Source organism: Euleptes europaea, chromosome 14, assembly GCF_029931775.1.
Source record: "Euleptes europaea isolate rEulEur1 chromosome 14, rEulEur1.hap1, whole genome shotgun sequence".
Classification (NCBI taxonomy): Eukaryota; Metazoa; Chordata; class Lepidosauria; order Squamata; family Sphaerodactylidae; genus Euleptes; species Euleptes europaea.
The window spans coordinates 37,326,055-37,348,574 of record NC_079325.1 but is presented as its reverse complement, the minus strand read 5'-3'; the positions used below and the strand labels follow the sequence as shown (position 1 = coordinate 37,348,574).

The following is a 22,520-nucleotide window of genomic DNA, read 5'->3' as shown; positions in this document are numbered from 1 at the left end:
GTGAGCAGGCACCATATCAGAAGGTAGTGGACCACTCTAGCTCTAGATGCGAAGAAACAAAATTTCACTGAATGCCCAACTGTGCCAAAACTGGCACAGACGGGCACAGACCAGGTTGTCATGGCTGTCACCCGCCCAGCAACCCTCCTCCTCTGCCATCATCTTCATGAGCTCACCTGACTGATGACCTTACGAGCATCTAGCTGTTCCTTCAGCTCGGTGGCTAGCTGGCTGAAGTAGTCCTTACGCAGGCCGGCAGTCTTGTTGCAGACAGCAACTTGGTATGCTCGCAGGAGGGGGCGTTGGCTTTCTGGGACCATCAAGATGTGTTTGAGCTCATCCTGGCTCTGCCTGCAAGTGAGGCTCTCCAGCACAGAAGGCAAGAAAAGGATGTTCTGCGAAGTAACAAAATTGAAGCATTGTTTATCTTCAGGCCTGGGGAAAGCCCGAACACACTGGAAAACAGCTCAGAGTATCCCAGGCCTCATTCTGAGCATATGGAATCTGAGAACTTCCTAATAAATAACATCAACAAGAACATGTCGAGGTTCTGAATGCCCCTACCCCTTGCAGAAACAGCTAGAGACAAGCAAGACAGAGAGGAAGGGGTAAGATTCTTTTTTCTCCTGAGTATTTTGGCCTCTGGGACATGCATTTTGGAAAATGCTGTTCCTGGATGTCGCTTAGGCATCAGGCATCCTCAGAACTACATTTCCCGGGGTGCATCAGGCACCAGGAACACCAAGGTACCCAGGCAGGGGGAAAGAGGAGGACGACAAGAAGAAAGGGAAGCAGAGAGAATCTTCCTCCCTGCCCGCCAGCAACATATACCTGCATATTACATCATAAGGTAAGCCAAAGAAGCAATTCTTCTCTGGCTTGGATGCACCAAGCCAGAGAAAGATTTGTGAATGGGGATGCTAGCATTGCTTTGGCTGGTGAAATCTCATGTTTCAAGCCTCTGGAGACTCCAGCTTAAATGGTATGCCAACGTTAGAAAATCGCCAATCTATAGTCACCCCTCCTTGCCTGGGACAGATAACCAGAATTAAATTGCAATTGGTTCAAAGTAAGTGGGCCAAATCTGTGAATGAAGCAGGACCCACTAGAATGCAGGTTAAAAAAGATAGCAGAGAAGAGGCACTTCATAGGTTAAGCGACCCACAGCAGGCACCAACCATGCCCCTGCAGCAGTTTCTGCCACCTTGGTCACCAATCCTGAGCAAGCACATGGAAGCACCCAGAAAATTCAAGAGATGTTTTTCCTGGTCCTACCCCCTCCCATAGGAGCCCCGTGGCGCAGAGTGTAAAGCTGCAGTACTGCAGTCAAAAGCTCTGCTCACGACCTGAGTTCGATCCCGATGGAAGTCGGTTTCAGGTAGCCTGCTCAAGGTTGACTCAGCCTTCCATCCTTCCGAGGTCGGTGAAATGAGTACCCAGCTTGCTGGGGGTAAAGGGAAGATGACTGGGGAAGGGACTGGCAAACCACCCCGCAAACAAAGTCTGCCTTGGAAACGTCGGGATGTGACACCACCCCATGGGTCAGGAATGACCTGGTGCTTGCACAGGGTACCTTTACCTTTACCTTTTTACCCCCTCCCAAAAAAGAACACGGAGCCTTACTTCAGTTTCATCTCTGCTCCCCAATGCTTTGCCTCCGTACACTCCAGAAAAGGTCTGAGGACTGCAGGAAGCAGACAACTCTGCAGGGGGGCTGGTAATTCCCAAGGCTTGAGACAGGAGGTGCAGGAGGGCCTTCTTGGGGGTGGGGCTTTGGGGACAGTGCAAAGCCTGGTGCACCCCACCTCCCCAAAAAGAACATGGAGCCTCGCTTCAGTTTCATTCCCGCTCCCCAATGCTTTACCTCCATGTCCTTCACAAAGGCTTGAGGACTGTAGGAAGTGGAGGGCTCTGCAGGGGGGTTGGTGAGGCCCAAGGCATGGGACAGGAGGTGCAATAGGGCCTTCTTGGGGGGGGCCCTCTGGGGATAGCGCAAAGCCTGACGCACCAACCCATCCTCCACTGTCCGCAAGCTGCCCAGAAGGCTTTCCTGGCATGAATGAGAATAAGAGAGAAAAGAGGGCAGATAGAAGAATCCCAGAACCACCAAGATGCAAGCAAAGATTAAGCAAGAAAATGAGGGAGGAGGGCTTAGAAGAAGAAGAAGAGTTGGTTTTTATATGCCGACTTTTTCTACCACTTGAGGCAGAATCAAACCGGCTTACAATCACCTTCCCTTCCCCACAGCAGACACCCCTGTGAGGTAGGTGGGGCTGAGTGTGACTAGCCCAAGGTCACCCAGCTGGCTTCATGTGTAGGAGTGGGGAAACAAATCCAGTTCACCAGATTAGCCTCTGCCACTCATGTGGAGGAGTGGGGAATCAAACCCAGTTCTCCAGATCAGACTCCACCGCTCCAAACCACCGCTCTTAACCACACCATCACACTGGCTCGTGGGAGGAATAGTTCTAGTAGGGGGAGAGGAGGGAGAGCTTCAGCAACAGAATCGTCCTGTCTAGATAAGGTGTGGAGTGGAAGGGAGAGGGTCCTGCTCCTTTGGCATATAAGAACAATGAAGGAGAAAAGAATAGGAAAGTTGTGATTTGCCTGCATTTATTTATTTTCATTTATTGCAGAAATGGTTTTGGATGTTGCCTCCTCAGCCATCAGGTTCCCAGGCAGGCAAATGACTACCACAAAACCCAACAACCAAATAAAATAGGTTTTGAAACAGAGCAGCACAAAAGAGCCAGTCTGTATCAAAACCAGGATTAAAACATATGTATCTATTACCTGCCCTGACCTGGATGGCCCAGGCTAGCCTAATCTCGTCAGATCTCAAAGCTAAGCAGGGTCAGCCCTGGTTAGTATTTGGATGGGAGACCACCAAGGAATACCAGGGTTGCTGGGCAGAGGAAGGCACTGGCAAACCACCTCTGTTGGTCTCTTGCCATGAAAACCCCAAAAGGGGTCGTCATAGGTTGGCCGCGACTTGACGGCACTTTACACACACACATCTATTACCTATGGCGAAGAGAGAAGGAAAACCTTTCATCTCAAATCAAATAAAATAATGTCATCCATCTGGGTAAATATGAACTATTTACAACAGCACCTGAAACTGAGCTCAGGCTGCAGGCAAGCAGCCCAGGTGCCGTAAATGAGGAGCCACTATCGAAAAGGCCCTCTCTGGTACCTACCTGCTTCACTTCTAAAGATGGAAGTATGCAGAAAAAAGCCTGCGCAGAGGACCTGAATTGCTGGAAGGCACATATGACAGAAGGCGAGTCTTGTACACTTACTATGCTAGCAGAGTTTCATATTTGGAGGGCAGAAATCTCTTTGATACAGCTCCTCGGTCCACAATACCCCTGCTGGTTAAACATCTAGTACATCTGTGCACTGCTTAATTCACATAGCTCAGCGTGCAAAGAGCCCCAAATGCTCCCTCCATGAGATTCCTCAAGAGTAGAGCAATTGAGGACCCTTCCCATACAGTGAAACAATGTAATAGGTGAGCCAAAACTCAGTCTGTTTTTCTTACTAGAATCCCCAACAAGTGCTTAAATGTAGTCTTAAAAAATGCGTACTCGGGACCTCTGAACAGTTCAGGACTGTATCTATTACGTTTTTATCCCACTCTTCTGTTAAGGAGCTTAAAACAGTATGCAGAGTTCTGTCCTCACAGCAACCCTGTGAAGTTGGTTGGGCTGAGAGAAAGTGACTGACCTAAGGTCAGTGTGGCTGAGAGAGAACTTGAATCCAGGCCTCCCTAATCCTAGCTCAGACCTCTGCACCACAATGTGTTCAGAGATCCTGAATAAGCACTCATAATTTAGAATACAGGACTAGCCTCGCAGGATCAAACCGAGACAAATCTTCCTCGCAACCAGCAGGTGTGCAATACTCCACCAGACATTGATCACTGCCTGCCTTCTGACCGCACCACCACCCCCACCCCTTGGCATTCACACACAATGGGCCCTTTGCCAACTCATCTCACCTCAAGCTGAAGCAGTTTCTCAGCGGTGCCAAATCGGTCCCAGGGCTCATGAGAGCCATCCGCAGAGGAGGCAGAGGTGCCAAAGAACAGCTGGTACACCTGAAGAAAAGGACTCATTAGTGAGAACCAGATTTTGTTTTGTGTTCGATTCAGGCGTTATCCCAAAGAAAATCTGCAGGCTACACAGAAAAAAGCAGGTTTAAAGCCTGTGAGATCACATAAGCACAATAGGATTTTTAAAATTTCTCTTCCTTGTTTTTTAAAGGCAACTCAGAACTTCATTCCCTAAACCCACCATCTCTTAAACCCCTGCCCTTCGTCTAGAGAGGTATTTTTCTTGCACCCTTCTTTGCAATACTGTTACCCACCCTGAGGCAGTCCACCAAGCCTTATCTGTTACTAAGATTCTCTTGAGGAAGCAGATCTGTGCTGTTGCCCAGTCTATTGTCATTGGGGTCACACTTCTGGGATGCAAGCCCTTCTCGTTGGGCAGCAAGCCCTCACAGAACCCAGAAATGAGACACAGCTGGCACCTACCACATTCGAGTGAGAAGAGGGATGAGAGAACAGTGTCCCCCTCTCCCACAATTTATAGCAACAAACGGTCTCAATTCTTCAATGTTTTACCAGGCACAACAGATGCCACAGTATTTTAAGACTTATTTTATTGTGTCAGGAAAACAGATTTAAAAAAATGGTGATTTTCACAACCAGCTTTAATTGAAAACACAGAGATGGAATCAGCTGAACAAGCAGGCATAGCAACCGCATCTCAAATAAATAATAATAATGCAGCTAGAAGGGCAAGTGACAAAAGTTCCTCTCCATCTCCCCCATCCACCCTACTGCATTGAGAGCCAATCAGGCTGGGAAAGTAGGGTATCAAACGGATTAATACAGTAAAAGGCAACATCATGTATCAATGGAGCTCAAAATCCGGACCACAAATTCTGCAGCCTTTGTAAATAGTCACACTAACTGAAGACTGTTTGCTGCTAACTTTGCATACTCAACCCTGCTTCTCCTAACATTAAAAAGGTAAAGGTCCCCTGTGCAAGCACCGGGTCATTCCTGACCCATGGGGTGACGTCACATCCCGACGTTTCCAAGGCAGACTTTGTTTGCGGGGTTTGCCAGTGCCTTCCCCAGTCATCTTTCCTTTACCCCCAGCAAGCTGGGTACTCATTTCACCGACCTCGGAAGGATGGAAGGCTGAGTCAACCTTGAGCCGGCTACCTGAAACGAACTTCCGTTGGGATCGAACTCAGGTCGTGAGAGCAGAGCTTTTGACTGCAGTACTGCAGCTTACCACTCTGCGCCACGGGGCTCCTACTCCTAACATTGGGGAGGCTCAAAGAGCAAAGCAGCACATTGATGCCCAAACCAATGACCGCTGAAATATGCTGCTTTCAGCCTCCTTGCTTTACCAGGTGTCAGCCAGCCTGTCTTGGCAGGCACTTGGCAGGCTTAAACGCTGGCATGGTTCCTTTACCAGATGTAGCCCATTCATTCAAGCCTCAACCAGGTCTCTTTGGACACCAACAAGAGTCCATGCCATCTTACAGAGCCAGGAAAAGCAGCTCTTGCCATTCTTCTTTCTGGAGCCCCACCCGATCACACACCTCTTGAAGGTTAATGCTGGACCCCGTCAGTAGCTCAGCTGTCTCGTTGGACAGGGAAAGGTTCCGTGTGAGAAACCGGTGGAATTCAAGTTTGTCCTTGGCAACGGAGTCCAGCGTGAAGCCAGGTGCTGTGGAATTTGGGACAGGGAGGAAGAGGAAGAAATTGTGAAATTCAGAAAATAACTCTGAAGAGGGTTCAGGCAACTGGATATATGCTTGAGAAATTATTCCCGAAGTGACTGCTTTGACTGGTAGGTGTGTATGGAAACCAGAGGCAAGCACCTGCTCTACATTCAGAAGGTCCCATGTTTAAGTCCCAGCATCTGCAGTTAAAAGATCACAGGAATCAGAACTGGGAAAGAGATCCTGGAGAGCCAATGCCAATCAAAGAAGACAGCATTGGTCTGTATGGTCTCACTGTACAAGGTATCTTCGTGTGATGAGAGGAAGACCACCTACTTTTGGCTTTAGTTCCTTGACTCCTTAGGTGTCAGCCTCCTGAGCCACCCCTTTGGACCAAAAACATAGCTTCCCATCACTAATTCCATGCAAGTTACCCTCTAGTCAAAGTGACCTCTTGCTTCCCCAACAGCGGTTGTGCCAACTGAACGCATCCTGATATTCTCCCACTGAAGCTAACATGTTTATGAACATTCCACGATATCACAGCTGCTCCACCAACACGGAATTGACACGCTGCAGCCAAAAACAATGAGCATGTGCTCAGTAAGCCACATGGGAGCAGCCTTCACATTTACCTGCCTGGTTGCTGAAGTGGGTCTCCATGGCACTGGGTTCATTGCTGCTGAGAGACTCCAGGTGGTGCCGCAAGGACTCCAGCTCCTCTTCCAGCCCAGCATGATCCGGATCAAACAGGTTACTCTCTTCCACCACCTCATTTAACCGCTCCAGCAGCTGAGTCACCCTGCAGGAAGAAACATTACTGGGTTGTCAGAAGGAGGGAGGGAAGGAGCCTTGACCTGGGGAGAAAGGACACACATTCAGCCAGCGCACATGGAGTAAAATGGCTGGCCTGAGACGTGGAGAAGTGTGTGGGCTGGCTTTATATTGAATACAGAGAGCAAGAGAATTCAAGTCCCAATGCAGACATTCCCAGGTACAATTCTTTTCACTTCCACTTAAAAGACTCTTAGGGAACCAGGCTGGGAAGAGACCTCAACCTGATGTTTTGGAGAGCTGTTACCAGTGAACATACAAGGTCCCAGGCGTCTCCAATTATAGGCTCTTTGGTAGCTGGGAAGGAGACCCTGCAGAGAGCCTGCCAGTTGGAGAGAAAGAGGACTGAGCAGGATGGACACACTCAGACTCAGCATACGGAAGTCCTGTTGCATATATGCATTTTCATTTTAAATTGCTGCTCCCCATCATCTACTGCTATATATTTTAGATTATTATCTCTATTTTCTGCCAAACTAAATTGCTTGAAAAGAATTATTACTGCTTTTTTCTTTGCTTTGTTTCAGTGCCTTTTTAATGTGGTTATTTTTACTGATTGCTTTATTATGTGCACTGCCTGAAAGAGCCTGTGGCTGAGAGGCTGCAATCATAACTTAAATAATAAAAGCAGCATTGACCTGGTTTAACTCTTGCATCCACCAATCAGCCCACCAAAGGTCAGTCTAAACAGCCTGCAGAGTAAATGGCTCTAAAGGGATTAAGCAAGCAAACATAGCTATGTATTTATACTGCCAGTAACATTGCTTCCTAACCCTGTGGAACAGATAGTCATACTTAGAGAATAAACAAATCGTGCAAAGGTAAATTTTACTGAATGCATCTGTACAATTTTTTCCAACATCCTCATGCCTGGCATTGTAATGGGAGAGCTGCCAATGGTTTTGCCCTCAATCTAGATAGACCTTAAGCTCTGGTTCACACATGCAGAAGAGTGAGGTGCAAAATACAGAACACTGGCACAGCAGGAAGGAAGATCCTGCCCAATTCTCTATGTTGGCTGTGCTGGTTTTACATTTGCAAGAAGGTTTTAGCACAGGGGAGCATCCAAAATGTGGCCCTCCATGCTGAAGTGTCTTATTCCATACTACAACCTCAGGTCTCTGCAATTTCACACTTCCTCCTCAGTCCCCCACAAACATGAACCAAGCCTCAGTTTAGGACATAAATGTGAAAATGTACTGGCCACTCTACAATGGATAATGGGAACAATACCTCCCCCCCCCCACATTCAAAGTCCCTCAGCAATTCTCTCATAGGTTTATAATTTCCATTAAGCTAAGTGTCTCATTACAACAGCCAAATGAAACAAAGACGCAGTCATGGCTAGAAGTGCCTCCCAGAATATTTGTGGGATGTCACCTTGGTTGCTTCCTTTAAGTCCCTCCTTACAACTCACCTTTGCCACGATGTCACTGACACAGCAACCACCCATCTACTGGCACTAAATCACGGGTGGCCAGAATGAAAACAGATGCTTCCCGTGGGCATCCTCAGATCAACAACCTATCCTCCTGCATTTTGTAAAGCATCGTGCACATGGACAATGCTACAGCAAGAAACTATAATCCAAAGGCCAAAACTCCCTCCCCACACACTTAGCTGCCTATTCCGTGCTCAGGCACCACATTGGATCAGTACCTGATTACATCTTGGCATTGCTTGTACTTATCTTGGGCACGAAATACAAGATACCGATCTCAATGTTCCATACCAACCTAGCTGTACAGGGAATATCACTGGACAGAGTGTACGGAGGAGGAGTGCAATACACAGGTAACAGCTACAGTGCAGTACCATTGGGCCTTCCTTGCTGCAAGTTCAATGCCAGGTCAACTCATACCACATCACTTCCTAAGGAATTGATGCAATACAAGTTTTACCATCTTCTGCTACAATACATGAAGCTGCTTAATACCAGTGCAGACCACCGGTCCACACAGCTCAGTACTCTCTACTCTGACTGTTCTCAAGTAGGATTGCCAGCTCCAGTTTGGGAAACACCTGGAGATTTTAGGGGTGTAGCCTGAAGAGGGCGGGGTTTGGGGAGGGACTGCAATGGGGTATAACACCATAAAGTTCCCCTTTCAAAGTGGCCATCTTCTCCAGGTGAACTGATCTCTGTCACCTGGAGATCCAAACATCCAAATCGCAAGATGTCATAGTTCCACTGTACACTGCATTGGTCAGGCCGCACCTGGAGTACTGTGTGCAGTTCCGGAGGCCTCATTTCAAAAAGGATGTGTACAGAATAAAGCAGGTGCAGTGGAGAGCGACAAGGATGATCAGTGGTCTGGAGACCAAGCTTTATGAGGAAAGGCTGAGGGAGTTGGGAATGTTTAGTTTGGAGAAGAGAAGGTTGAGGGGGGACATGATTGTTCTCTAAGTATTTGAAGGGCTGTTACTTAGAGGAGGGCAGGGAGCTGTTCCTGTTGGCAGCAGAGGATAGGACACATAATAATGGGTTTAAATTGCAGGAGGAAAGGTACCAGCTGGACATTAGGAAACATCTGTTTGCAGTAAGAGTTATTTGACAGTGGAATCAGCTACCTAGGGAGGTGGTGAGCTTCCCTCACTGGCAGTCTTTAAGCACAGGCTGGACAAGCACTTGTCAGGGATGCTCTAGACAAATGGTTCCCAAACTTTTCGGGCCACTGCCCCCTTGGTTCCACAAGCTCAACCCCAGCGCCCCCTATCCTATCCAACAACACAGTTGAAGGGGCCCATCTCTAGCACCCTCCTGCTGCCCCCTTGCCTCTTAGTGCCCCCCAAGGAAATCCCACTGCCCCCCAGGGGGTGGTACTGCCCACTTTGGGAACCACTGCTCTAGGCTGATCCTGCATTAAGCAGGGGGTTGGACTAGATGGCCTGTATGGCCCCTTCCAACTCTATGATTCTATGAGATCAGTTATAATAGTGGGAGATCTCCAGCTACCACCTGGAGGTTGGTAACTCTAGTCTCAGGTCTTTTCCAACACTAACTACTTGAGATTTCAGAGATTAAACCTGAGACCTTCTGTATGCAAAACACATGCTCTGTGAGTCACAAAGCACTTTATTCCTACATCCAGGTAAAGTTAGGAGAGGTAGGGAAGGGCCGTTCCTGACCTAGTAGGCCACAGCCCAGGCCCCTTCCTTCGGACCCTTTAGTTGCTTACCTATTTCTACTCCATTTCTGCCTCTCTCTTTGTGATAAGGCAAGTATTATTGTATTGTTATAAGCCAGAGAGTGCCAGCATAGTGGTTAAGATCTGGGAAAAGGTAAGGTAAAGGTAAAGGTCCCCTGAGCAAGCACCGGGTCATTTCTGACCCATGGGGTGACGTCACATCCCAATGTTTACTAGGCAGACTTCGTTTACGGGGTGGTTTGCCAGTGACTTCCCCAGTCATCTTCCCTTTACCCCCAGCAAGCTGGGTACTCATTTTACCGACCTCGGAAGGATGGAAGGCTGAGTCAACCTTGAGCCGGCAACCTGGGAAACCCAGGTTCAAATCCCAACTCTCGATAAATGTGCCTCTCTTGCCACAAATCATTACATACCCATATAACAGAATTGAAAGTAGATTAAAAAAGAACTTGGACTCACTTGGAGTTGGAGTACTGCAAGAACCCAAACTCATCTCGTTGTCCATCAGGACATAAGGACTGCATCACCGGCAAAATCCCGGCCGAGGTGAGTGGAGCCGCTGTGTAGTAAGCTAGAAAGGGGAAGATCATGAGAAGACAGTGGAGGGGGTGAGGAATATGGGGGGGGGGCAGGGAGAAGAGACAGACACCCAGTTCCAAGAGTAGCGTAAGTGCTGGATCACTATTGTTATGGGCTAGTTAAGTCCCCTTCCCCCTTCCTGGAGCTGAAAAATATTCAGAAGGTTTAAAAGATCAGAGGTCATCCTAGATTCAAGTCCTGTAGCACCCTAGAGACCAACAAGGTTTTTGAGGTAAAAGCTTTTGATAGTCAAAGCTCCCTTCATCAGATATCAGAGGTCATCCTGTCTACTTAGCTAATGTTTCTCCTCAAGCTTACAGTCAATACAGCAGAGAAGTGGTTCAAGGGTCAGACTAGGTTTTGGGAGACCTAGGTTTGAATCCCTGCTATGGAAGCTCATTGCCTGGTCTTCAGCCATTCAAGAAGAAGAATTGGTTTTTATATGCCAACTTTCTCTACCACTTAAGGAAGAATCAAACCGGCTTACAATCACCTTCCCTTCCCCTCCCCACAACAGACACCCTGTGAGGTAGGTGGGGCTGAGAGAGCTCTAAGAGAGCTGTGACTAGCCCACGGTCACCCAGCTGGGTTCATGTGTAGGAGTGGGAAAACCAACCCAGTTCACCAGATTAGCATCTGCCGCTCATGTGGAGGAGTGGGCAATCAAACCCGGTTCTCCAGATTAGAGTCCACTTCTCCAAATCACCGCTCTTAACCACTACGCCACGCTAGCTCTCACTCTCTCTCAGCCTAACCTACCTCCGAAGGTGGTTGTTATGAGGATAAAATGGCAGAGGAGGGAATGATGCTACACGCTGCTTTAGGTCCTCACCGGGGAGAAAGGCACAGTATGAATAAACAGAGACCCTTTACATGGCACAATGGTGCAAGCCTGACAGTGAAGCAGAACACAGAACCAAACATTTTCATAATAGTGGTGTAATGTGAGCTCACTCCACTATAAATTTCAAAATTCAGTTGTGCCAAATATTATTTCAGAGCCACAACTGAAACTGCCCTAGAAACATCACACCAGCATACGAGACTTTTCACAAACTTGGTATGAAGCCAGGCATGTCCCAAGCTTTGGATTTAAAAATGCTGAATTGAACTGTGGCATTGGGTGTATTAGCAATTCACAGTTAAAACATTGGTCATTGGACAGGTGTGTGAACTGCAACATGGTAAATGTGGGTGGGACTCGCTAGGCTTTCCACCTGGGAGAGGAATCACAGGAAGCTATGCCCAACGCTGCACATATCCACTCAGCTGATACTGTTGACATGTCCATTTGGTAAATGAAATGGCCCTTGCTTCCAAGGACTGGTCTATCAATTCTACTTGCTGCTCTGAAGGTTACAAGCCAGAGAGCGATTCTATGACTAAGCACCCCATCCACTTCCTTGGACTGTAGCCCAATAGTGTGAGCTATCAGACTGAACTATGAACCAAGGGCCTGGTTCGAATTTTACTTCTGCCACAAACTCACTAGCCTGCCATAAGGAAGCCACTCCCTCATCCTCCCCCATCTGCAATATAGGGGGAAATATTGCAATAACCATGTGAGGCAGGCCAGTAAAGAATACAAGATAATGTACACAAGATGCAACAAACACCTGAAAACGTAATACATTGTTACTAGGATGACACATGACCTTTCACTCCTAGTGAAGCAGCGCTTCCCTGAGGCCAAATAGCACATCCAGGAAGGAGGGGCAAGACAGGTTAGGGGAACACAGCAAGGTGAGTGAGAAGAAACCAGTCAGGCACCAACAAGTCTGCCTGGCCTGTACCCCTTTGGCTCATCATTCTTGGGTGTATTTATGGACAGCTCCCCAAATCACAACTGGCCAAGGCAAAAATCTCAGGTAGGGAATGGAGAGGAAGAAAAATTATGCTGTAAATGGATTAAAAAGAGGCAGGATACAGGGAGTGAGCATGTTTGCGTGCCAAAATTTAAACTTTCATAGCAATTTTTATTCCCGTTTTACACACGTTTACACTGCTGCAAACAGCTGTCCCCAAATCCCCCTTCATGGCACTCCAGCAAGATGAGAAGAGGAAAGGCAAGACTGTGAAGGTTAAAATATATTAGTCAAAGCAGTCCAAAGGATTAGGTCAGTATGGCCACCCTTTTCCCCAGAATGCTTTGCCTGAAGCAAGGAAGCAGGAAATCCCACTTACAGACTAGAAGAAACAATAATCGTATGTCAGAGAAGGCAAAACAGAAGTACAGATCAGGGAAGAGAAAGAAAACGAGGGTGGGGAGGAGAGAAAAAAAATAATGTGTAAGAGACTAATGGAAAACAAAATCAAAAAGCAAAGAATGTCAGACCATGGCTTTGCAGAGACACAACTCAAGCATGACAACGGAGGGTTGATTGTAGGCCATCAACATGAGTAGCCTTCTTATGTGCCATCTCCACTTCCTGCATCAGGAAACTGAGGCAAAGAAAATCACTTCCAAGAGCATTAACGACAGCTTAAATAAAGAGATGCAATTCAGTGCTAACAGCCTACGCATTTGCATCGAGAATTTCACGCCCTTTTCAAGTAACTTTTCCTGGAGTGGCTGCCACTTTCTGCTGTGATAGCTACACTAGTCAGTGTCTGCACACAGACTTCTGCCTCCAGCCAAACATAGGAACATGACATGTACCAAGCCAAACAATTGGTCCACCTAGCACAGTACTGTCTCCTCTGATCGGCAGCCACTCCCCAGGGAAGCAAATAAAGGTCTTTTCCAACACGAGAGATCCTTTAACTGGAGCTGCCTGGGATTGGACAAGAGATCTGACTATGACCCCTCTCCAGTGTGGTTCAGCATCCTGGTGTTTACAAGCACGAGATCTGACAAAGGCCCAAGCAACCTTGCACAATTTGCAAACCCACCAGGCAGTCAAACCACATGGGCAGAAAGTTTCACACATATCCTGACCTGCTTGGGAACAGCTAACTTGTGAAGGGGGATTTAATGGCTTTGGTTGCTAAGGGGGTGGTTTTACCCATGCAGAGTTCATTCCTCACCAACAGTTGTCTGGTCATTTTCAAACACAGCTTCTTTCAACTTCTATTGCTCAGCTCAACAATAGTAACCCCCAAACTCTGCAATGGGTTTCCCAAACTCATTGTGTGCCACACAAAATGAAATAAAGGCTCCAGTGAGCCAGACGTACCCATCGGCAAAGGAGGTTGCCCATGGCATCTCTTCATGATCTTCTATACTGGCCTCAACTCTTCCTAAATAGCCTCTCTGTTACATAAGACAGCAAAAATATCTTTGCAGAACCAGATGAAACTCCATCTAGGCCAGCATCCAGTTTTCCAAATAGCCATAAGTTTCCCAATAGCTATAAGCTATCTTTCCATGGATATCTTAATTTCCTTTTGAAATTGCAGCCCTTCTCTGGGCATAAAGGCAACCACTGAAGATGCAGCAGAATTCTTGAAACTGAAGGCAGTTCCCCACCGAATCTCTGGAGGAGTCTGCAACTTCTAATTTAGGAAAATAAGGAGAGAAGGGCTTCCATGTCTTTAGCAACTGGATGAAATGCAGGCATTCAACAGGTCCCAGATTCAGATTATTTACAGCCCTTAACCAGATAAAACCAGAAACAGGTCCCTATATGGACGCAGATAACAGTGATATGAAAGCCTTCAACTGTTGAATTTTGGTTGGTGTCACATTCAAAAGATTAAGAGATAACTGATACTTATCTTTGGGTGTAGAGGGCAAATTAGAGGAGAGATGACTGCTACTGCAGTACCAGCAAAGAGCTAAGGAACTATTTGAATATTCTCTCTCCATACATTCTTGAAAGATTTTGATTCCTTTCTAGATCCTGGCTCACTGCTTACCTTCCTTCACAGGGATGGTGGGTTTCTTCTGCCGTAGCCCCAACAAAATGAAGAAGAGGACCAAAGGGATGAAGATCTCGAAGGAAAGCACCCACTGGGGACAAGAAAATGATTTAAAAATAAATTCATCAAGGAACTCAAGATTGGCATGAACTATGCTTGCCGATCCCTTCCAAACCCCGCACAGATATTGCTATGCAAAAGGGGGGGGGGGACAGCCAATTCTAAGTACTGGTCAGCTTGACAGACATCTAGCCAGAAACCCTGCCCCTTTGCAGGCACCTGTGACCATCCCTGGACCCCACCCCATTTTGTCAAGGAAAGAAGCACACCAAGAACATGATAACTCAAACCAAATTAAGCCAACGCCCATCATTATGACAAGCAGGATGTTTCTGGGAGACACTGAGCATCAGTGTGTCAGCGGATGTTGGAGTACCCAGCTTAGGGGTCCGTGGCAGATTTTATACCCAATACGGTTCTACAAGGTCTCCGTCACAGAAAAGAGGCTTCCCAAAACCTGCTACAGGAGGTTTTACACTGGGGATTGAACCTGGGACCTTTCAGTCGCAAAGTGCTTGACCACTGAGTCTCGGCCCTTACCAGAGGCCATTCATTCATTTCTGTACTATAGAAAAAGTAATGGGAGTTATTCAAGGGGTGGGGGCCAAACTTGCCTCCTGTGCCTGGTAGATCCCAGAAGCTAAGACCAGTTAGATTTGTTCATTTTTCAACCACATTTCAAACTTCAGCCAGTTTGCAGTTTATTCTAGAGAACCAGATAAGAGCCACTGAGAAACAAGCCAACCTATGTACCATAAAAGAATATGAATTAAGAAGTCCCCATCTCAAAACTTGCCTCTGCCATGGTTTTATGAGAGGAGACTGTAAAGCAAACCACCATCTCAGCTTCCTCTGCTCCTCCTCCAACCAATTTGCACTATAGGGAAAATAAAGCTATCCTACTTTACAGAGCTGTTGTAAAGATAATGTTCATGGATGCTTTGAACACTCTATACACCATGCTCTCTGCACATCCCCGCCAAGGATCTTGTTTCTTGGTGAATGAAACCTAGCAAAATTGACTTTTATAGATGAGTATGATATATTTCACAGGGAATGGCCTTGCTGAAATGTTGCTATACTATGTATACGAAGATAAGATATTATCATACAGAAAATATTGTTCATCTTTACCTCTTTGCCCTACCCAACTTCCTTTTAATGGCAATAACTTCAGAGGAGCAGCCATGTTAGTCTGGCACAGCGACACAAAGCAGAATTCTTGCGGCAACTTTAGCAAGTCTAAAACAAAATGTACCAGAAGATTCCTGTTCATTTTATCTTTATGGTTGCTAATCTAATCGGCATTGTCCATCCATCAGTTAAGTCCACACATCAAACAAACTCATCCAGATAACATAATTTAGTATGCAATGAAAAAGCTATAAATCAAATGAACATATGAAGCTGCCTTACACAGAACAAAATGATTGGAGACTAGCTTAATATTATCTACACAGCAGTTCTCTAAGCGGAAAAGATCTTTCCTGACACCTGCTACCTGACAGCCTTTAGCTAGAGATGCCGGCAACCGAACCTGAGTCATTCTGTTCTAAATGTATGAAACTGCATTGCAGAGAATCATAATATAGTCTACTCCAACTAGTAACAGCTCTTCAAAGTCCAATACCTGCTACTGGAGACGTCAGGGACTGCATGGGGCCTTGTGCATGCAAAGCATCTGTCTGACCATGGACCCACAGCCCCCCCCCCGATAACATGCTGCCATATCAAGTCAGAGGACTGGTCCATCTAGCCCAACACTATAGGTTCATTGAACAATTAATGGCCAATATATATTAAGGGGACAGAACCCTGCCCCTCTTGTGCATTATGCCACTCTAGCATTTTTCAATGTATTCATTATTCTCTCCAGAACATCAGGCGGAGGCGGAAGGTGAGGTGAAAGAAGAGTTCGTTTTTATATGTCGACTTTCTCTACCACTTAAGGAAGAATTAAACCGGCTGACAATCACCTTCCCTTCCCCTCCCCACAACAGACATCCTGTGAGGTAGGTGGGGCTGAAAGAGTTCACAAAGAACTGTGACTAGCCCAAAGTCACCCAGCTGGCTTCGTGAGTAGGAGACGGGAAACCAACCCTGGTCACCAGATTAGCATCCGCTGCTCATGTGGGGGAGAGGGGAATCAAACCAGGTTCTCCAGATTAAAGTCCACTGCTCTTAACCACTAAACCACGCTGGCTCTCCAGATGTCTGGAACTGAACCTTGGACTTTCTGCCACTTAGGTACGGGCCCTTCCCTTTTATCACCTCTTCTTCTTCCATGTTTAACTTTCTGTGTCATATGCTGGCTTGGCTTCACTAACCACTGCTCAACTGCTGGGATCGTGCACACCCTCCGCTTCCAGTGCTCCTTTTAATTACACCTTAAGTAACATAATTCCATCCTAGTTTCCAGACTGAAGCTTTCACTTCGTCTTTTACATAGTCCTAAAGTATTATCAACGGTAACCAATACCCAGAAAGCTCATAAACCTCCAGTCAAATGAGCTTCCGGTGCTTCTTCTAGCTCTCTGAAACACTAATACTCCCCGATTCCTATCTTGTAGCCATTATGCTGCTCCAGCACTCCATCTCCACCTGCAGTGAATCAGCTTCATTCAGAACCCCTAAAAACCAGTCGCTGGCAGCAGCACAAGCAGTATCGCTGTGCAGTCTCCCTCTTCCAGCATGGGCCAGTGTATCCCCCCTGTGCTTGGGAAGGTGCCATTAGGGGAAGCAACGATGGAATCTCTTGGCAAACAGACTGAAGTGGCCCAGGCACGGCTGCTGTATCAGTTACAGGTTTGCTCTCAGAGAGTGCAAAAGAGCAGTGGCTTCGTTATGTAATCCCAGAGGTCTTTTGGCTTCTCATCCTACTGAGGAGAGGGCGGAAGACTTATTCGGACAGCACCTAGATTAACAGAGTCAACAGCTTGAACTCTGCTGGCATCTTAAACGCTGGATCTAGGGAAAGTCAACCGTGCATCTGGGAACAGCACAGAAAGGTCATACCCAGAGCCGCTTAGATCTTCTCTTCTCTGGGCTACTAGATAACCTGAACTCAGTTCAGCCTGCCAATTGCTCATCGACAAGGCCACCAGTAGGTGTGCAGGAAATAGTCTGGCCTTCCCGTTATGCCCGAATCCAGCTCAGCCAAGATTCTCCTTCCCACTCTGTATTTACTCATATCAATTTATTATTTTGATTCCCACAGGTTGCTTTAGAAGCCAACTTTTTTTCAATAAGTGGGATGGACAATATATTGTCTGGACAATATACTGTCTGTAAGAAAGTGGGGGGGGAAATGACACAAAGATGGCTGCTCTCTGTCCCTACCTAAGCAGTCCCTCTCTGTCCCTACCTAACCATACTCACAGTCTAAGAAGCAATCTCATATATCCACCCAACCACAGTTAAGTAAGGCTGAAGGAACATGCAGCGTAAAAAGATTTTCCACTGCCAGTCAAATAAGCCAATCTTTGGGCTTGACCTAGTCGCAGGAGAGCATTGCAATTTTTTAAAAAGAGAGCTCTAAAAAAAATTAAAAGGAAGAAAATGAGGTATTCACTTCATGCGCCAGATGCACTAAATTCTGGGCAAGTGGTTTGCAGATGAGGAGGGAAATATCCTGACTCATAAAAAAATACATTGCTCTGATGACTCAGCACATTTCTCGAAACTGCTTCGTGCTGCTGCACAGAGCAGGTTGAAAAATGACCACCTTTTAAAGAGCTATACATTGGCCTTGCTCATTTGGCAACTGGCCAAGAAAAGAAGCAGCAAAATTGACCAGGTCAGGTGTTTTGGGGTGGCTGGCAACTCTATGCTAGAATTACCATGAAAAAGAGCCCTGGATGCAGCTGTACTGGTAATAGCAGACTTGGTTATCAATGGCTCGTGTTACAGGTGGCAAGGGCTCCCTGTGCAACAAAAACAAACGTCAAGCTAGGCTAGAACCCCTCGCTGGGTTTTATCCTGACCCAGTTTGATCCTTACTTTATGCTTCCAAAAGTTATTGGGTTATGCAGCTATGTTGTTAATTGGTCTTATATTCCAGCACTCTGATATTGGTGTTTTAACTAGTTCTGGGGTTTTTAAAAAATATATTTAGTGTGTTACAGATGTTTTACTGCCATTTATGGGATTGTTAGTAGTAATCTTGGGAACCATTTGAGCAAGGATATGGGATACAAGTGTCTTAAAAGGAGTCCCTTTTCCCAGCTACTCTGCTATACACAGAGGATTTTTGTGAATGGAGGAGCATTCTGATGATGCAAGCGCCCACCTGCAATTTGAAGAACAGCCCAGAGGTTGGCCACTTGACTGAGAAGTAAACCTCACCACAAAAGACTCAGTAAAGGGATGTAACCTACCTCAGTGTATAGAGCAGGAATGCAATGTGCAAACCCTTCTCTCCAAATATCATAAAGACTGGCATTTTGCTCAACCTTTGTGAGGACCTACTTTGAATCTACCCATTCAGTTATCCTACAGCTTCTCAAGGAGATTGCAAAGAGTCTTAACAATAATTGTGACCTTTTAAGACTAACAACTGTCATTGTTTCATAAGCTTTCATCTTTAAAGGTGCCACAGGACATTTTCCTGTTGAAATGAGCACTGGTTACTTCACCCCTTCCAAAAGTTAGTGATTTTTAAGGCTCCTTCCTAGAAGGGAGAAGATACAGAAGGATCATCCAGACTTGTTGGCTTAATTTTGACAGATAGCTTTCTTTCCAAAGTACCACATGACTTCCAAGACACCTACGAGTATTCCCACAAGGAACAATGAGTCAGCTAACACACACACACACACACACACACACAGAGAGAGAGAGAGAGAGAGAGAGAGAGAGATTTCTGGCCCAAGGAATGCAATTCAATGCAACAGAAAATTATCACAATGAAAACAATTACATAGCATTACTTATATCCAATTCCTGGCCAGTCAGGAACTAGGCTTTTTTTTTAAAAAAAACTCTTACCCATTTTACAGTAGTTAGATTCAAGTCCAATAGGACCTTAGAGACCAACTAGATTTTCAGGGTATATGCTTTCAAGAGTCAAAGCTCCCTTTGTCAGACCCTCTTTTGACTCTCGAAAGCTCATACCGGTACCCTGAAAATCTTATTGGTCTCAGATGCTACTGGACTCTAATCTAACTGTTCTACTGTAGTCCCCCCACCCCTTCCTGTCTAGGCCTAGTTCCTAAAATCCGTAGAGACATGAACACAAGAAGCTTCCTTATACTGAATCAGACCCTTAGTCCATCAAAGTCAGCATAGTCTACTTAGACCGGCAGCAGCTCTCCAGGGTCTCAGGCAGAGGTCTTTCCTATCACCTACCCGCCTAGTCCCTTTAACTGGAGATGTCGGGGATTGAACCTGGGACCTTCTGCATGCCAAGCAGATGCTCTACCACTGAACCAAAAGAAAGCTAGCAGGCAACAGCAATGGATTTAAGCAAACTTGCGAGTTCAAACCCTCCATATTCCAATCTCACTTATCTCTTCAAAGAAATAAATCCATGAGCCTTCGCTTTTTGCACTATTTTCTTTCTTTGGCCAAGTTTTCCCATTAAAATTAACATATTTTCAACGTTATGTTTATACACAAATGGTGCAAAAGAGATAAAGGAAACCAAAAAACCCATCAGCGGCAGCAATGAGAATGGAACAGACTGAAGCCATGGATCACAAGAACATAGAGAATCCAAAAGAAGCAGACATGGCTGTATCAGTTCATCCGAAACCAAGAACAACCAAACTGGTATCTGTGGTGTGGAAACATAAACCCACCATCGGAATAGACATTTCTGAGACAGAAAACCACAGCGCCTGCTTTCTTTAAGTACTTGAATGACAGAGGCAATACAATGAATACCCAAGACGGTAGACGAAAGAAACATCACAAACTCACAGCTAGGAGATCTTGCTGGTTAAATTGCTAACGCTTGTGGAAATTACTGCATGTATGCTTTGAAACATCAGCTAGATTAGTTGCTTGCAAAACCCTGTACATGGAATTCGTTTGTCGCCCTAACCCAATTCTGTCTTGCAGGCAGGCAGAGGCTCCCATGCACATATGGAGAACCTACCCACAAGGGAAGCACCACTCAGCTGCCGACTCTAGCAAGACAACCTGGAGACTGGTCTCATGAATGCATAAAGAGGACACATGGGATTCCAGTCCAGGTTGCACACCATCCCAAAAGACAGCAGGCACATTTATTGACGAGGAAGTCAGGTTTTGTGCCTTTCGGAAATTCCATAATAGACCAAGCTACGTATCAGGAGTCCTCAGATGGAATCTCACATGAACACATGAAGCTGCCTTATACTGAATTTAATGGACCTTGGTCCATTAAAGTCAGTATTGTCTACTCAGACCAGCAGTGGCTCTCCAGGGTCTCAGGCAGAGGTCTTTCATATCACCTACTTGCCTAGTCCCTTTACCTGGAGATGCCGGGGATTGATCCTAGGACCTTCTGCATGACAAGCAGAGACTCTACCACTGAGCAGCAGCCCCTCCTCTTCCACAAGCTAACTAGGTGGCCTTCAGCAAGCTGCTCTCCCTCACGCTAACAACATGGGAACAACCGCTCTGGCAGACATATGCAGGAAACAAGGAGCATATTTCAACCACACCAAACAGGCTGGAACACCCATTCTGCAAATCTATTAACGTATCTGTTAATCCAGTCCCTAAACCAACAACCACATGCCTCCCTCCATACTCCCTCCTGCCAAGGAGGAGCCGCCCCTCTCTCCAACCACCCCAGCTCAGCATGCACCATTGTTCCAGGGACTCCCCCTCCTCCTTGTTTACTAGTTGATGGAAAAAAGGCTCTTACAATAGCACTTTGTCACCACGAAACATTAACACCCACTTTCTTTGCCAGCTCCTACTGGGCAGCGCCAAGTTGAGGATGGGGCGGGCTTGGTTTCGGTTTTATGGTTTGAGGTTTCAAAGACATCACAAAGGGTTATCGATAATGTTCTTTTGAAAGAATGAGGAAGAAAAGGGCTTTACCAAGTTTGTTAGAACTAGCAGCAGCCATGTATAGCTTTCAAGAATATGAAGTGCTCCAATACCTCATGCCTACAAACAACCCTCTGAATCTGACCAGCATTTCACTGATGGGGTACAGGGAGTGGAGGCCACTGGAGCAGTGGCAAAACCTGAACCCAGATCTCATGGGGCTAACTGCAGCATTCTAGCTGTGAACACCACCCTCAATTTTAACACAAGTGCACACAATAGAATTCCCCTGAATAAGATGATGGCAAAGTCTCATCTCACTCACTGACACAAGATAACAATGGCCAGGCTCTCACCCACTGTGGATCAGTCACATGCTGAATCCAGATGCTTGAAGTCAACACCCAAAGCTGGCCTTGGAGAAAGGTCAGGTTGGCCAACTTCTATCCATGGTCTACACTGTTCATGGTTGCAGATGATCAATAAACCTCTCACGATACCTTTGGAAACTTCATTAGGGAAGAAACCCAAGTTTATGGCATGCATCGCTCCACCTCAAAAACCCCTGTTGCATTTTTACATTTTCCTTATATGTGCTGAACTCGCACATCAAATCTTTGCACTATTTTCACTTCCCTGGCAACAGTTTCCCCCTCATTAAATTCACACAAATGTTTACTGTTATTTTTGTATCAACTGTTCTTGTATCAACAAGCAAATAAGGAACACAGCAGGAGAAAAGAAGCAAAAAGCGAAGGTTCATAATGATAAGACATTAACATATTTGTATGTCCCCAATGTAAAGGAAAGCCGGACAGCCAAAGCTTTCAACCACGGCGAGGAGAATTTTAAAAATGCTTTCTGAGACATGGGGAAACAGAGTGGTTAGAAGCATGGCCCATGAATGCCCCAGTTCAAATCTAACCTCAGTCATTGGTAGTTTAAGCCACTTTGCCAACCTCAATGCTGTAATACAGATCAGGGCTTCTTAAACTTTTCCCACTCGCAACCCCTTTTCTCCCGAGAACTTTTTACACGACCCCGGGTATATAGGTATATAAAATGGGTATACAAATCAAACATTTACTAATAATAAATGACAAAGAAATTTATTTTAAAACAATTCTTTGGTATACATACAATTTTACCATTTACTGTTGCCACATTTTTTGTGACCCCCACGTTCAGTTTCCCGACCCACCGTTTAAGAAGCTTTGATATAGATATTGTTCAATGCTGGCAAAACCCTTTACAGCAGGCCTGAACTAAGATGCCAGCTGTGAACAGCTTTGAGCACTTAAGAGAAATACT

At 46.1% G+C, this 22,520-nt stretch overlaps 1 protein-coding gene across 1 annotated transcript in view; it reads right to left on the bottom strand.

The window, feature by feature from the left end:
- ABCA2 (ATP binding cassette subfamily A member 2) overlaps nucleotides 1-22,520 on the bottom strand; it is an 86,821-nt gene that overhangs the window by 50,946 nt on the left and 13,355 nt on the right. Inside the window, exons 2-8 of the mRNA XM_056860221.1 lie at nucleotides 14,166-14,259; nucleotides 10,188-10,299; nucleotides 6,384-6,550; nucleotides 5,626-5,753; nucleotides 4,004-4,102; nucleotides 1,865-2,050; nucleotides 177-395 (exon numbers count right to left, since the gene is read on the bottom strand). Coding sequence (XP_056716199.1) covers nucleotides 177-395; nucleotides 1,865-2,050; nucleotides 4,004-4,102; nucleotides 5,626-5,753; nucleotides 6,384-6,550; nucleotides 10,188-10,299; nucleotides 14,166-14,259 — 1,005 coding nt within the window. The remainder of the gene's footprint in view (nucleotides 1-176; nucleotides 396-1,864; nucleotides 2,051-4,003; nucleotides 4,103-5,625; nucleotides 5,754-6,383; nucleotides 6,551-10,187; nucleotides 10,300-14,165; nucleotides 14,260-22,520) is intronic.